Source organism: Penicillium solitum, assembly GCF_028829755.1.
Source record: "Penicillium solitum strain IBT 25940 chromosome Unknown utg000004l_segment0_segment0, whole genome shotgun sequence".
Classification (NCBI taxonomy): Eukaryota; Fungi; Ascomycota; class Eurotiomycetes; order Eurotiales; family Aspergillaceae; genus Penicillium; species Penicillium solitum.
In genome coordinates, this window is record NW_027072124.1 from 2,190,543 (window position 1) to 2,205,838 (window position 15,296).

Here is a 15,296-nt window from a genome sequence, read left to right on the forward strand (position 1 = left end):
CTTCATTTTCCCTTTATAACCCTTACACTCTTTTTCTTCTCTTGTCACTCTTTGGTCGAATCTCTCATTTTCATCGACCTCACCTTTCATAATGCGTACCTCTGGTCTTATTTCCCTTCTGCTGGCCGCTGCCCCGGCTCTGGTCTCTGCTAAGGGTACTCTCGGTTTCTCCCTCGGTGACAAGAACGCCGACGGTACCTGCAAGTCCACCAGCGACTATGAGGCCGATTTCGATGCCCTGAAGGGTCACTCTACTCTCGTCCGTACCTACTCCGGTACTGAGTGTAAGACTCCTCAGAACATTCTGCCTGCTGCCAAAAACAAGGGCTTCAAGGTCGTTCTCGGCATGTGGTAAGTTTTTAGTTCTTCCCCTCACCCCTAATTGGAACTATTTTTAACCTAACTTTTCTTTTTCTTTTTTAGGGTTGGCAAGCCTACCGACACTAAGAACCTGTTGGAGGAGCCTTCCTTCAAGGGAGATTGGGCTGCCATTCAGAAGGCCATCCCCGGTTACGAGGACGTCATTCACGCTATCACCGTCGGATCCGAGACTCTCTACCGTGGTGACTTGACTGGTCCCCAGCTCCACACTTATATCAGCCACGTTATGGATAATGTGCCCAAGGGTGTTCTTGTTGGTACCGCCGAGAGCTGGAACAAGCTCGCTGACGGCACCGGTGACGCCCTGTTCACCCAGGAGCCCGTTGTGAAATATGTGTAAGTGGGGAATGAACAAGGACAACGGGAACCTTGCGCACCAATACTGACCTACTTCATAGCTTGGCCAACGCCTTTGCTTACTGGCAGGGTGCTTCCGCCGACGAGGCCCACAAGACCTACTTCGATGACATGGCTGGCGCCATGGAGCACATTCAGAAGATTGCCGGTGACAACGCCGACAAGATCAACATTGTCACTGGTGAGACCGGCTGGCCCACCGATGGTGGTTCCGACTACGAGGATGCCAAGGCCGGTACCAAGAACGCTGAGAAGTTCTGGAAGACCGGTATCTGTGGTATGCTTGACTGGGGTGTTGACCTCTTCTACTTCGAGGCCTTCGATGAGTCCTGGAAGCCCGATACCAAGGGTGACAACGGCGAGATGAAGGATGAGCAGCACTGGGGTCTGTTCACCGCGGACCGCAAGATCAAGTTCGACACCTCTTGCCCCAAATAGACTATGTGTGACTATTTGTTCGCTTCATCTGAGCGTCTTTGCTTTGATGGCTTGCCCGCGACTAGCGGTTTCTTTTTCAGATTGTATTCATTTATTCCGGGGATTTTCATCTCCTACTCCAATGGAAATATGGTTTAATTGGCTCTGGCTGTATAACTAGATAATAACATGGACATTGCTTCAGCGTTGCGCTGAGTTGAAATTGCAGTTACAACACAAAATATAATCTGGGGAGCAGTTGCAGTTTATAATGACTATATAGATGGTGCTAGTAACTATGTAGTAATTAGTTAATCAGAAGGTTAGTTCCCTAATGCTCTAATCTTGCAGGTTCACTCTTCACAATTAATCAAATCCACCATCACCAACCAGAATCACAGGTTATAAAGGTCCCTGAACGCTGTTGGCCTATTCAACAATACTTGAGAATTGTCGAATCCTACCAATTGCCCATCACTCAGCACCGCGATGCGATCAAAATTTAGAATACTGTCTAGACGATGCGCGATCGAAATAATCGTAGCTCCTTCAAACTCCTGGCGAATCACCTCTTGGATCACTTTATCGGTGGCAAGATCAATGCTGCTAGACACTTCATCCATCACAACAATCTTACCCTTTCGGAGAAGAGCCCTCGCAAGACAGAAAAGCTGTTTCTGTCCAGGCGAAAAGAATTCCGTGTCCAAATCGACACCGAGGCCTCCTTTAGACTCAATAAGGGACCATAAGCGGACTTTGGAAAGTGCATCAATGATCTCTGCATCACCATGCTTCTGCAAAGGGGAGGCATTAAGTCGAATAGTTCCCTTCATGATGAAGGCGTCCTGTGGTATGGCGTTGATTCCAGCACGAACAGTCTGTCTTGGAATCTTCGTTAAATCCACGCCGTCGATGAGAATAGAACTTTCCGGTGAAACCTCAAGTAATCGCAGGAGAGTCATAATCAAAGAACTTTTCCCACTACCCGTTCGTCCGCAGACTCCTATTTTCTCACCGGGCTTGATGTCCATGTTGATGTCCTTGAGAATGGGGACGCCAGCCACTGAATAGGAGGCAGAAACCCCTTTCAAAACAATACCACCCCTGTCCGGCCAGTTCTCTGGAACGGACTGGCGCTCGTCCTCGAGGTTCTCAGTCGGCGTGGTTGAAGTGAAGGCCTTCAAGCGTGACACGGCGCCAATAGAAGTCTCCAGTGCAGTCCATTGCCGAACAATCCATGTCAAGGATGCGCTGAAACTCATAATGTTCAGCAATGCTAAGCTAGCGTATTCAGCTCCCACGGATTGACGGAGCTCAACAATCAGTACCATCAGCAGAATAGCCAGCACTGCCATCATCACATCTAGAACGATGGATAGCCACCGCTGGATGCAGAATAGCAGATAATATGCCCGCTGGGAGTTATCCAGGGCGCGTAGATTTTGATCTATAAAATCTTCGGACCACCCAAATGCTCGGATAGTGACCAATCCAGATAGGGACTCAATGAATTGCGTGTATAGCGGTGACTTTGCCTCCAGGTCGAGTAGACGCACTTGGCGGGAGGTTCTGAGGTAGAATTTCTGTATGACTGTTGATTTTCGACTGTTAGCTCTGGCTATCCAAAATTCCTTTCTACAGAAAGAAAGCAGATACTTACCCCACACGATGGCAACCACTGGTGGCAGCGCAAAAGCAAAGTAGCCAGTTGCTATACACATCAATATAGCGCCCATTATCGTTTGGATCATAGAAACCACCAAGTCAATGAGCGTAAATGGAAGCTCTTTGTCAACGATTGACATATCCTGGCTGAATCTGTTCCTGAATGTTAGCGAGTATAAATAGCAATGCAAGGTAAACCTCCAGCCTACCGGTTTGTCGTGACGCCTGTATCTGTACTTGTGAAGAAGGACAATGGAGCATCCATGACCGATTTGAGAAGTCCAGTATGCAGTTTTTCAGCACTGCCTGGCACCACGTAGAGGAAGAAGTGGTAGACGGAGACATTCCAAAATACGGCTCCTATTCCTGCTATCATTCCATATAATCCGAGGTATAGCGGATTAACTTCATCCCCACTGGTTGCATATGCTTTCGTCCACAGAGAAACAACAAGCTCTGTCAGTTTCACGGCGACTCCGGAAAAGCTCACTAAGAACAGTGAAAGGAGTGCTCTTGGCCAACCGATCGAAGCAAAGTAATACTTATAGGTAGACCATTCGCCAATAGGCCGATTGAGTTCATCCTGTTCGGCATTTTTCTTTTGCTCTGCACCGCTGCTTGGAGACTCAATGGACATTTCCTTTGCGTAGATACCAGTCCTATCGGAAATTGATTCATACTTGTGTCTTGTCTCCAGGCCTTCCACATACCCCCCAGCGCCCCGGAGCTGATCCAGCGAGCCTTGTTCGGTGATACCTCCAGTAGCATCCAAAGCAATGATATGGTCAGCATAGGGGAGGCGATTAACGGCATTAGTGACGAGAAGAACTGTTATCTGCAGTTGTCTGAACAAGCCGGACTTGCCAAATAGTCTTGTGAACACAATCTCCTCTGTCTCGGGATCCAATCCTGAAAATCCGTCATCAATAATCATCAGTTCGGACTTGGCATACATCATCCGGGCCAGAGCCACGCGCTGTTTTTGGCCGCCACTGAGTGAGATTCCTCCACTTCCCACGATAGTATCTTTTAGTGATTGATTAGTTATTATCGCCTTTGTATTGGGTCATGCCATTGCATCTCTGGGAACATACCGTGCGAGTCTGGCATCATTGCAACATCATGATCTAGGGCACATGCGACGACCACTTCCTCGTACCAGGCAGCATTCAACAACGAGGGCCCTATGATATTCTGTCGGATTGTTGTGTTTTGAATCCATGGCTTCTGGTCTGCAAATGCACTGGTACGGGAGTCATGGTGCACTGTACCCTGGGAGAATGGTGTCTCGCTCATGAGGCCCTTCAGCAAGGTGCTTTTTCCACACCCGACTGGTCCAACGATGAAAACAAAGCCTTTCCGCGCCACAGAGAAACTGACACCTGTGATTATAGGTGTGTCTGCAGTCCATGCAAATCCTGCATTTTGCACTTTAATGAGAGTAGGGTTGGGATGATGCGGTTGTCTGGAAGACAGTTCCACTGTCGGCATATTTTCCTCGTTACTGTCTTGGGAGAGTGTAATATCTTGCTCGGTAGTTTTCCCACCATTATCACTGGCCTCGAGTGATTCTTCCAGCGGTATAAATATCAGTTTGCGAGATGGGGACTCTAGAAATTTCTCGATCCTGTCAAAACAGGCGAGTGCCGCTTGGAGTGTTGGAATTGTTCTTAGCATGGTATTTACCGGGTTTGATAGCATGCCAACCAGAGAAAGACCAGTGAAAGCAGTGGCAGAGGTAAAATTCAACTTCTCGTAGTCCTGGATAAGGGCAAATACCAGAAATGTAACGAAAGGGGCCAGGACTCTCATGTTATTTGCTGGAGAAGAGTTAGGACAGATGATTCCAAGTAGCTCTCTCATCACAAGATATTACGCGGTGCACACATACTGAAGAACACGCTAGCCGACAGAAGACGTCTGAATAAGGTCGACATTTTCAATTCCGTGACGCGGAGATTCTGAACTGTTTCAAAGGTAATCGGTGTAAAACCGAGCATCTTCACGGCCTAGAGGTGTCTTCGTTAATATATCAAGCCAAAGCCACACCCGTAACGCACTACTCGCCTTCATTGAACCAAGAATGGTGGTTGTGACATCGATACGTGTCTGTATACCTTCGTTCCACCGTTTCTGTGCTTTGCCGATGTAATTCGAGATCTGTACGATGCACAGCGTTGACACAATTGCGACTACGGCGGGGCCTAGGAAGGATAATCCCAGTTCTCGGTACAGTAACCACATGGCGATTCCCAGTTCAAGTGGAACTGCCCAAATTTCATGGAGGTTTTGGAATCCTCCGCATATTGTTTCTAAAGACAGCGCACGGGAAAAATGAGTTAAGTTCCAAATAGCCCACAAACCCAGTCAATAAGAAAATAAGAAAAGCTCACCGGTATCATTTGACATTAAGGTCACAGCTGCCGACTCGTCGAGGGATGTAATGCTTAGGTCAAGCGTTTTTGCACCAATCATACTCACCAGCGTCCCGCGAACAACGGTAGTAAATCGAAAGGTCATGTGCGTATATACACCATTGGCAATCGCTGTTCCTAGGAACACGATGCCAAATGCTCCAGTCAAACCCCAGCCGATACTCTTCGCGTCAGTCTGGGAGGTAACAAAGTGCGTTGTCCGGGAAAGGAGAAATGGTTGGGTATATCGAAAGGCAATCAAGCAGAGACGAGGAAAGACACAGAGGAGCAGCTGGCGGCGGGTTACATTCAGTGTCGACCAGAACAACGCATGCGAGCGAGATTTGTTAGCTTTGGCCCATTTTTGCTGGGCCCGTCGACGAAGCACAGTTGATTTCATCTCTTCCTCGATTGGGAATAAGTCATCTGTGTGGATAATCCGTCGAAACCCAATCGTCAATAGGGCGTTCAGCCACCAGAAAAGTGCTCGGCTATAGATCCCACTGGTCACCTCCGGGTGAACGTCCCGGTATGGCCCTAGGAGAATACTTCGCTTCTCGATTGCTTCTATTATTGTAAGGGCAAGCTTCACTGCTACTGTTACTGTAAACACGGCTGCGATGTGCTGGGGGGCACCTTGCACCCATAGTGTCCTTGTGTGTGCAATATCAAACAAAAGGGTGACCATTAGATAGGTATTGATGAGTGAAGATGGCCGAATAGAGCGAACATGCTCAATGTGAGAAAGCCAGCATAGTCCTAAGGCGTCGGCGAGGACAAGTGCGGTAGTGGCTAATGAGGTTGGTGTGCGAATGCCAGAACTTGTTGTGTAGAGGATTAAAACAGCAGCTTGGAGAGAAGTAAAGACCACGAGTAGGAACTAATGAGTGATATAGGTCCTTATTAGTGACAACCTTGTGGTTGTTGGCTAGAGAGTCAGACCAGCTTGTTGCTCTGTAGGAAGCTACGGGAGACTTTGTGCGATTGTCCGTATAGTGACCACAATCGAAAGGGCATCAAGACCAGCAACAAGGCAGAAGGCAAGATGGACAATATTGTATATTCGAATAAGGGACTGAAGTCAAACTGATTCGGACTAGGCGCCTGGGGCCCAAAGACGTCGAGGCCAGCCTCAAATAGAGTGGAGTTCGATGCCATTGTGCATTGGAATAGATGTAAGATTCACGCTCGGTGAAGTCTTTATATTTTTGTCGAGTTATATTGTACCAGAACTTGTCCATTATGACTCAGATGCATGAGCTCAACTCACTACAGGATTGCAAATTCCTACCTTCCACTTGCGTGCTTTCTACCCTGTCCTCTCCTCTGTGGTTCTAGCCAATTCATTTCAGTGGGAAAACAATACAAAAAGGGGCCAAAAGGATAACTCGATAATCCAAGGGAAATATGCATAGATGTTATACATCAAATTTGTTAGGTACTCCGTATAGATAGTCTCTTAATTAAAGCGCATAAAGGAGAGAAAAGATATGACCGGAAGGGGTTTAGCCTGGAGGAGTGCGCAACAGGCATTACCCGACACCCGTAGATAAAACCTTGGAAATGAAGACACGAACCCTGGAATCCAATTGTTACACGATAGACGCTGATTGGCCAATGGGGACACAACCCATTAGTCATACTGATAACACGGCCCTCGGGGGGTGGTACGGTATGGTCGAATCCATGGAAAGCTGTCTTTCTACCCCTGAATCTCTTAGATCTCCAGTTTTCATTGTTTACATTTACTCAAGCAAGGGGAAATGCACCTGAGGCCATGAGTACGCAGTATAAAAATCTATCCTTAACTTTGCTTTGGACAAGGCAAGGGTCATTTGAATCAGATTCAGCGTCGGGTACATGTGCGTTATGCGTACATATGTAGCATAGCAGTTGACATTGTCAAAAAAAAAAAAAAGCCAACAAGACAAGCTAAGCCAACGGCCTCGGTCTACGCTAACCAAATAATAAGCGTTGAATGGGCCCCGGGCCTATGGTACCCTGTACACCGCATTAGCTCGCACTACCCACACTTTAGCAGGTACCCAGTACTCCCGTACGACGATCCAATACCCGTGACGTCCGACCTTTTTTTCCCCTTAGTTCCCCATCCTGGTCTTTGATGCTTCAGACTCAAGCGTGCTTCTGATCTCTCTATTCTTTCGATTTCCTTGCAGAGTGCGCCTATCCAGAGAAGAAAAATCGACAACCTGCACATTATCTCGACCCAGGTTGTCTTGCCAGCGGTGATCTTCAATTCCGATTTGATTTCCATGCGTCAACATTCTGGACGATAAGCGGAGCGGCAAGCAAGTGCTTGCTGCAGGAGTCGACACGGAAGGTGTGTGTGTATGCATTGATGTTATCTCTCTTGGAACCTTTCTCGGGATTGTGGAATTGGGGTCCCTACTTCGCGCCACGCGATTTGGACTTTATTTTTCAACTCCCTTGATTCAATCGCTCTTTTGCCCTTGACCCCTCCAAATATGTCACTCTAACCACGCCGGATGACTACAGATCTAGATCACTCCGTCTCTTCCGCCATCTCGGCGCCTTCTCCACAGTTCCACTCGCGGGACACGCGCCTCATCCGTGAATCGCGTCTGGCTCCCTCACTACTCTTGTCCTCTCCGCCATCAGGAGACTCGAGTCCGTCAACCGTTGGTTCCCCCGGCCAACGAACCTCTCCGCGGAGCATCACCCTCGAACCCCCGCCTCTCCCATTTTTATCCTCGTATCGCGCAGCCGAAGAATCTCGGCCCTCTTCGCCGGTCAATCGTGAGGCGGAAAGCAGCATCTACTACACCACCGCGTGGGGATCCCCATATGCAGCACCTAGCACTCGGAGACTGTCAGTGACTAATAGCCAAATCGAATTCGCTGGTGTCGACCTCGGATCTGGTCCCATCTCGCCTGTCTCGTCAGTAGCCAACCACACCGAGTTGCGGAGATCGAGTGCCGCCAACGACGACACACTTGAACCCGTGGACCGCGATATCCCCGCCAATAACGGAGGTAAATCGATACGGGACTTTACGCAGGATTGGATCAACCAGTACCTTACTGGTCAGCCTAGAACAGAGCGCAGCAATTGGCTTAGCGACGACTCAGGAAGTGAAGCGCCTTCGTTCATCACTGCGAGGAACCACTTTGCCGACGACGCTTCGGACGACTGGCTCGGTCTGGAAGACGACTTTCGTTCCGACGACCTATTGAAAACTCCAACGCTCTCTGATTTCGTTGGGAAAAAAGCCGCGGCGCGTGCAAAAGTCAACAAAACCTTACACAAACGCGCTGGTACCCTGCGGCAGGAGGATTTTTGGGGTTTTGCTTACGACAAAGATCCACCACAAAACAACATGTCAGACCCAAACACACCCACCGTCGAGGTAAACTCGCCGGTAGAAAAGCCGTTACCTCCTCCGCCCGCAAACGCGACGGAGGACGCCGCAAAGATGGAAGACCCACTCAACCCGGGTCCACTAAAAACACAGGTCTCTGATATCAGCAGATCAGCCACCCAAACACCACGGCGGAGAAAGAAATTGAATTGGCGTGGGAAAGCCTGCATAATCGAGCTACCACATGATGATAAGAGAGGTTCGGGACCTGGGTATCGTCTCCTAACACCTGCCGACGTTCAACAGCGAATGCAAGAATGGGAGAACGAAGGGTACGATGTTCGTGGATTCACCATTGGCGATTCGGAGGACCCCTCCGTAACGACGACCCTGGGAGGTCTCAGCCGACCCCTATATCCCGACCCATATGACCTCCATGAAATTTCCAAGAGCCAACCACTTGTCGTCAACTTCCCAGACAGGGCCAAGTGGGAGTCTTATATCACTGAGCTCCAAGAAGAAAAGCTACGCGCTCTTGGGGTGTCATTCGGCGATGATGAGCCTGAACAATCAATATCACCCGATTACTCGCTCAACCCCAGTGGCACACCTTTCCCAGGCCTCGTGGCATCCCCGCCGATCCCCACTGCGTCTGCGGCAAGCAATCCCCTCGGCCATATTCACCCATTCTCGCCTCATTTCAATCAATCATCAATGCCTACGCCTGGTGCGATGGGGTCCATGGCATCGCCTTCGCAATTCGGTATGCAGACGCCATTCATGGGCGCGGATCAAAATATGATGGGTGGATTCCCCTTCCAATTCCAGCCCACACCTCCTGCTCAGGGATCTATGACTCCCCAAGGATTCATAAACGCTCGGCAGCCAACCTCTTCGGCTGGCCCAGGGGCAATGGGCAACTTTTCCTCCATGCTATCGCCAGTTTCTCCGCTACATGACCAAGGGTCTTTCCACCCCGGGTTCAACGATAAGGGTGTGTTCGATGATCAATATGGCCATGGCATGCACCAGGAAGGTCTGCCATATCAGGCTCCCAAGACCCCGGTTAATGGCCACCCAGATCATTTCCATGCATCGAACGTCGAGATTGCCCAGCCTACCCCTCGAGGCCACGGTCATAATTTGAGCGAAACTCTGCAAAGGGGACTGGACCAGATGAAACATACCGATTACCATCTGGAAAACTCGATCGACCGACAATTGGAGGATGATTACCGTGACGTGAGCGACCACGCAGGCCTGAATGCTAACATGCTGAAGTCGCGCTGGGGATTGCCAGAAAATGAACACCACGCACAGAACCCTTCCCATCACGCACCCCATCCCTTCACCCAGCACCAGCTCCCTCACCAATTCTATGGAGACCAATATCAACAACAGAATGGTCTTGATGCTTCTGATCTCGACACAAACCCCAGTGTTGCAGGTACGCCGCAGACTCGCCAAGGGCCGTGGCACGAGACCCAGCCCAGCGGCCACTCCTACCACGCAGGCCATCAGTCGCAGCTCTCTATTTCATCACTTAACGTTGAAGCCAAGGAGTTCGACCCTACTGGATCGTTCAATTCCCAGCCTGTGCCGTTCGGCAACGACCCATTCCAGTTCGGTGGCAGGAGCGAGCAAGGACTCGGCTTTGTCCCGCCTCCCTCGTTCACGCCTGGTAGCAGTCTTAACGGCCCAATGGATTCCAAGCTGAACCATAATGCCAGTGGTAGCGGCGGATTCAAGTTCTCCGCCGCATCGTTCAATGTTGACGCACCTGTTTTCAACCCCAACCCCTCTGTCAGCCTCAACTCGAATGCCAGCTCTGTGCAGCCTCCCGCTGGTCGCACCAAGATCTTCGGCGATATTGACATCGGCGAGATCACCACGCCTGACAAGAAGTCCAAGGCCATTCCTATTGTGCGGCCCGATGAGATCGAACAGGAGAACAATGAAAAAGAGCGGGTCATTGAAGACGACACCAACGGTCGACCCGTGCAGCCTACCGACCGCCACAAGCGTGCGCGTCGCGGTGTTGGCCACTCTGAAGGCGAGGCTAGATACAGCATCTCGACCAACCCTCTGGGCGAGGCAGGCAACGCTCAAGCTTCGAGCGCGCTCCATGCGGTCGCTGAGGGCAAGGAGAATTCCATGCCCAAAGAGAACAATCCAGTAGAGCGGACGGGCACCCCTGTTAGCGAAGCTGACACTTGGACTTTGTTCGATGCGAAGCGCGAGGCTGAGAACGCGTCGCAAACTGGATCACCCGCCCGGGCAGAGACCTCTAAGGATATTGTTATCGAAGAACGTGAACCAAGGGAGCCCGCTGCAGGAGATGATACGTCTATCACTGTCTCAAAGAGTATCGATCACGCTCCTCACGGATCCAAGAGCTCGATCAAGAGCAGTGTGCTGTCACCTAATGCCCAGCCTTTCGAGTTCAAGCCTGCTGTTTCTCAATTTGTTCCTACAGCGGTTCAACCATCTAGCTTTGCTGAGCCAAAGCCTCTTGAAGCAAATGTCACCGAGGAGCAGCCCATCGGAAACGTTGTCAAGAGTCCCGCTGAAGATAAACCTAAGCAGGCTGGACTCATGGCTTCTCGCTTTGCCGCCACAAGCCCACCTAAGAAGACAACCACGCCAGATCAGCCTGAGGCCCAGACTCCATCCCGCGTAGAAACAGAATTCATCACTCGCCAACCTAAGCATTACGACAGCCCGTGGGACTCCGAGGACGACTCACCTGACGACGAGGAGCTGAATGCAATCATGGAACAGCTAAATGACGACGACGCAGATGTCGGCATCGAGCGACAAGCGACTCCTTACAGCACGATCCACGCGACTCCCTTCCAACCGCGACACGACCACCTTACGGAGTCGATGGGCGGTCCCACGAAGGAGCAGCGGTTTGGTTCCGCGGAGGCCCGAAGCGAAGCCCCCAGCCCGAGCCCTGGTGGAGTCCCCAAGACCTACAAGCTCAGCATTCCCAAACTTGGCTCGGACATCGATGCCCACAGCAATGCTACCTTCTCTCCGCAGAAGAGCCTTATCTCTCGTCTGCAGTCCCCTGTTCGCCACCTTGTTACTGAGAATGACCATGTCAGTGACTGGGATGACATGATCTCCGCCGGTGAAGACGAGAAGTTCATGAACCGTAACCGCTTCTTCGACCGTCGCATCAATGATCTTGTTGGCACCGCGATCGACGAGCATTTGGGCCCTATGGAACGTGCCTTGGCTGTCATTCAGCAGTCGGTGGCTTCTATTGCCACGGGCACTGCAAGCAGAAGGGTCTTCCGCAGCACATCCGCCGAGATGGAAGACAGTGATGCTGATGATGAGGACGATGACGATGACGGCGAGGAAGCTTCTGTTCGCGATCGCTCGCCCCACAACATGAGGGAGCGTAAGCTAGAGATGCTCAAGAATGTTGTCATGGAAGCCTTGGTTACCCATGATATCCCTCAACGTGTTTCCCCTCACTCCAGCCACAGCGAGATATCGCAGCTTAAGGAAAGCATTGCTGAACTGCAGGCTCTCACAATCAAAAAGCTTGCTCAGGACCCTGTTGGCGATATGCGCGAGATTCTCGAGGAAGCCATGGCCAAGCAATTGGCCCAGCAGATCGCCTTGCAGAAGCCCCCGAGCCCGCGCCTGTCAGAAGCCGAGGAGATTGGTGCCGACAGCCTTATGCTCCAGATCGATGGCCTCAAGGGCATGTTGCGAGTTGCCGATGAGCGTGCCGAGCAGGAGTACAAGGATCGCCGCGATGCGCAGGATGCCATGACTGAGCTCCAGCGACTGTTGAAGTTTGCCGAAGAAGACGCTGCTCGTCACAGTGCTGCTGCAGAGGATGCTGAGTCTCGTCTCCTCCAGTTCAAGGAAGAGAAGATTCCCTACTTTGAAAAGATGCAGTTCCGCACCGAGTCTCTTTCGGAGGAGAGTGAGACTCTCAAGGTTACTATCGCCGAGCTGTCCACGAAGAACATCGCGCTTGAAGGTACCCTCGACGAGTACCGTCTTTCTAGCGATAGCTTCCGCCGTCAACTTGAAACTACTAAGGGCGAGAACAAGTCTCTGCATGAGACTATTGATCACCTGAGAACTCGCATCGAGGACAGCATGGTCTCGCGCCAGAACCTCACTGAAAAGTTCGATCGCCTTCAAGATGACATGCTCAATGTCACTACCGAGATTACTCGCGATCAAGCTGCCTGGCGCAGAAAGGAGGAAACCCAATCTGCTAGGTACAATGAGTTGCGCGCGTCGCACTCTCGTGAGCTCCAATTGCGCCAGAAGCTCGAGGAGGACGTCCGCGAATTCGAAAAGAACGAGCGGGAGGCCACAAAGCTGAGGTTCATTCATGAGCAATCGCAGCAAGAAAATGCTAGACTAGAGGAACTGGTCACTAATCTCCGAGCGGAGAACCATGACCTACAAATCAAGTCTGCCCGGTTCGAACGAGAGTTCATCGAAGCCCGTGAGAGCAGCCGTGTCGAGATCCAGCGCACTCGCTCCTCGATGGAGGCGGACCTTGAAGCTTCTAACAGCCAGGTCAACATTGTGCGTGCCGAGCTGGAGGCCCAGATCATTCGTCTGCAGACGCAACTTGACAACAACCGCATGGATACCGATACCTCTCGCGAGCGCTACGAGCTTCTCCTCGAGGAAGCCAGGGACTCGAAGGCCACCGCCCTGGCTGCTAAGGACCTTGCCATCGACGAGAACCGCAAGATTCATGAGCGCGTTCTCAATGACCTGCGTGAACGTCACGCTCGCGCTTTGCATAACTCTTCGGAGGATCGTGCACGCGGTGAGAGTCACAACATGGAGCGCATAGCTTTGTCCGAGGACAAGGCTAACCACCTGCAAGAGCGCGTGAACCTCCTTGAAGAGAAGCTTGAGATTGCTCAAGCTGCTGCTCGTGCTGCTGCTGAAGCAGCCCACAGCGCCAAGACAATCCCCAGTCCAGTCCCGGCTGCCGCACCCTCGCACTCGCGGGCGACGCCGTCCATGTCCTACAACAAGGGATCTGAAGAACCCGAACGGATCTCTCCTCAAGCCTTGCGCGAGTCGATCTTCGTCCTCCAGGATCAGCTCCAGCAGCGTGAGACACGCATCGAGGAGCTCGAACAAGAAGCCTCCACGATAGATAAAGACGCGCCAAATAAGATCAAGGAGAAGGACACCGAGATCACCTGGCTGCGTGAGCTCCTAGGCGTCCGTATCGACGACCTGCAAGACATAATCCAGACCGTGTCCAAGCCCTCATTCAATCAGCAAGCCGTCCGCGACGCAGCCATCCGCCTTAAGGCCAACCTCCAAATGCAGCAGCAAGAAAAGGAACGCCTCACAACCGGCAACCTCCCCTCCCTCGCCGACCTTGCCGCCTCACCCCGCTCTCTCCCCCTAGCTGCAGCCGCCGCCTGGGGAAATTGGCGCAAAGGCCGCGAATCTGCCGCCAACACCTCCGAGCAGACCCCATCAAAGCCCAGTAACGCGAGCGCTTTCCTGTCAGGCCTTCTAACACCCCCAAACTCTCATGTCCGAGATAACGGCACTGGCTCGGAGACCAGCGCTGCCGCGCGGTTTGCGCAAACTCGCCCGTTGAGAGGCTTCAAATCAGCCCCAAGACGCGGTTCGGTTCGCAGCCAGGCACCTATCACGGAGCCGCCTCAGACGCCACCTCTTCTCCGTCGCTCGAGTTATGACCATGACGCTGAGCCGGCGAACTACGAGGACGGGAGCTTCGCGGATGAAAACGAGAGCACCGTCGATGGGATGGTTTCGGCTTCGCCGAAGGAGAGAGACGACGAGGGTCCATTTGGGCCTCAGATCAATGAGGCTGAAGCCGAAGAAAGCGATATTCAAGCCGACGCCGAAGCTGACGTCTCCTCTTCCGACGAACCCTCCACTGAGGAGGAGTGATCCCGCTGCCCTTGATCGTTACTCATAGATTGCTTTGAATTTTCCATCTCATCTCGGTGTTTCTTTGCTTTTTTTTTTCCCCCTTTTTCTCTTCAGAAAAATGACTACAGAACGAATCATCGATCTGTGATATCTTTGCATTTATCGTTTACTGCTATCTCTGCGTTTGGTGCCAGTCGCCAATTCCCAGATTTCTCTCCTCTCGTTACATCCATATTCCCCCTGTCGACATACATACCTATCTTCCGGCTTCGTGGCCGTTGATCAATGTTTGCGTTTTCGGATTTGATACCACACCGTTATTTCGCTTTCTTTTCTACCTCCCATCTCCGAAGGTCTTGTACATTGAATATCCTACTTTACTTTTTTCCCTTCATGTCCTATCGTTTACATCCCTTCTATACATACTAATAGTCAATCTGTGTCATTCTTTACTTTCTGATTGTTCTATATTATCCATGCATGCCCCCCTTTTTGTGATGTCGTTGTCGGATGTAGCTTGTTGATACACGCTTCCCGTTGCGTTTCTTGTAGCTTATTACTGTTCAAATGTTTACATATGACTTCATATGTAGTTTCTGTTTCACGTTATTATTCTTCTTCCACGTTAAATATTGAGAATCAGTACTGGCATTAGGTTAAATAAGCTAGACTCATCACATTTTGATAATCTTTCTCTTGCTTTATCTACTTCGTCGTTGATAAAACTCATATCCTACGAAGTGGTTAAGTATCTTTTGTAGGCCAGGTCATAGTGAGATCTATACATATGTAGCTGACTGGTACA

General features: G+C 51.0%; 3 protein-coding genes across 3 annotated transcripts; 2 read left to right on the plus strand and 1 right to left on the minus strand.

The window, feature by feature from the left end:
- Positions 1-91: 91 nt before the first annotated feature.
- bgt1 (1,3-beta-glucanosyltransferase Bgt1) lies at positions 92-1,176 on the plus strand (the record flags this gene model as incomplete). The annotated part of the gene is made up of 3 exons (XM_040953682.2): positions 92-351; positions 424-717; positions 780-1,176. The coding sequence occupies 3 exons, from the start codon at positions 92-94 to the stop codon at positions 1,174-1,176; spliced, it is 951 nt and encodes a 316-aa protein (XP_040815891.1).
- Positions 1,177-1,550: 374 nt separating this feature from the next.
- Positions 1,551-6,392, minus strand: N7455_006827 (uncharacterized protein; the record flags this gene model as incomplete). Its single annotated transcript, XM_065605436.1, has 8 exons — positions 1,551-2,746; positions 2,816-2,973; positions 3,030-3,846; positions 3,915-4,640; positions 4,712-4,829; positions 4,870-5,132; positions 5,214-6,114; positions 6,177-6,392. The coding sequence occupies 8 exons, from the start codon at positions 6,390-6,392 to the stop codon at positions 1,551-1,553; spliced, it is 4,395 nt and encodes a 1,464-aa protein (XP_065461290.1).
- Positions 6,393-7,741: 1,349 nt separating this feature from the next.
- N7455_006828 (putative myosin class II heavy chain (MHC)) lies at positions 7,742-14,509 on the plus strand (the record flags this gene model as incomplete). Its single annotated transcript, XM_040953574.2, has 1 exon — positions 7,742-14,509. One exon carries the CDS (start codon positions 7,742-7,744, stop codon positions 14,507-14,509), a length of 6,768 nt encoding a protein of 2,255 aa, XP_040815982.2.
- Between the last annotated feature and the right edge of the window lie 787 nt (positions 14,510-15,296).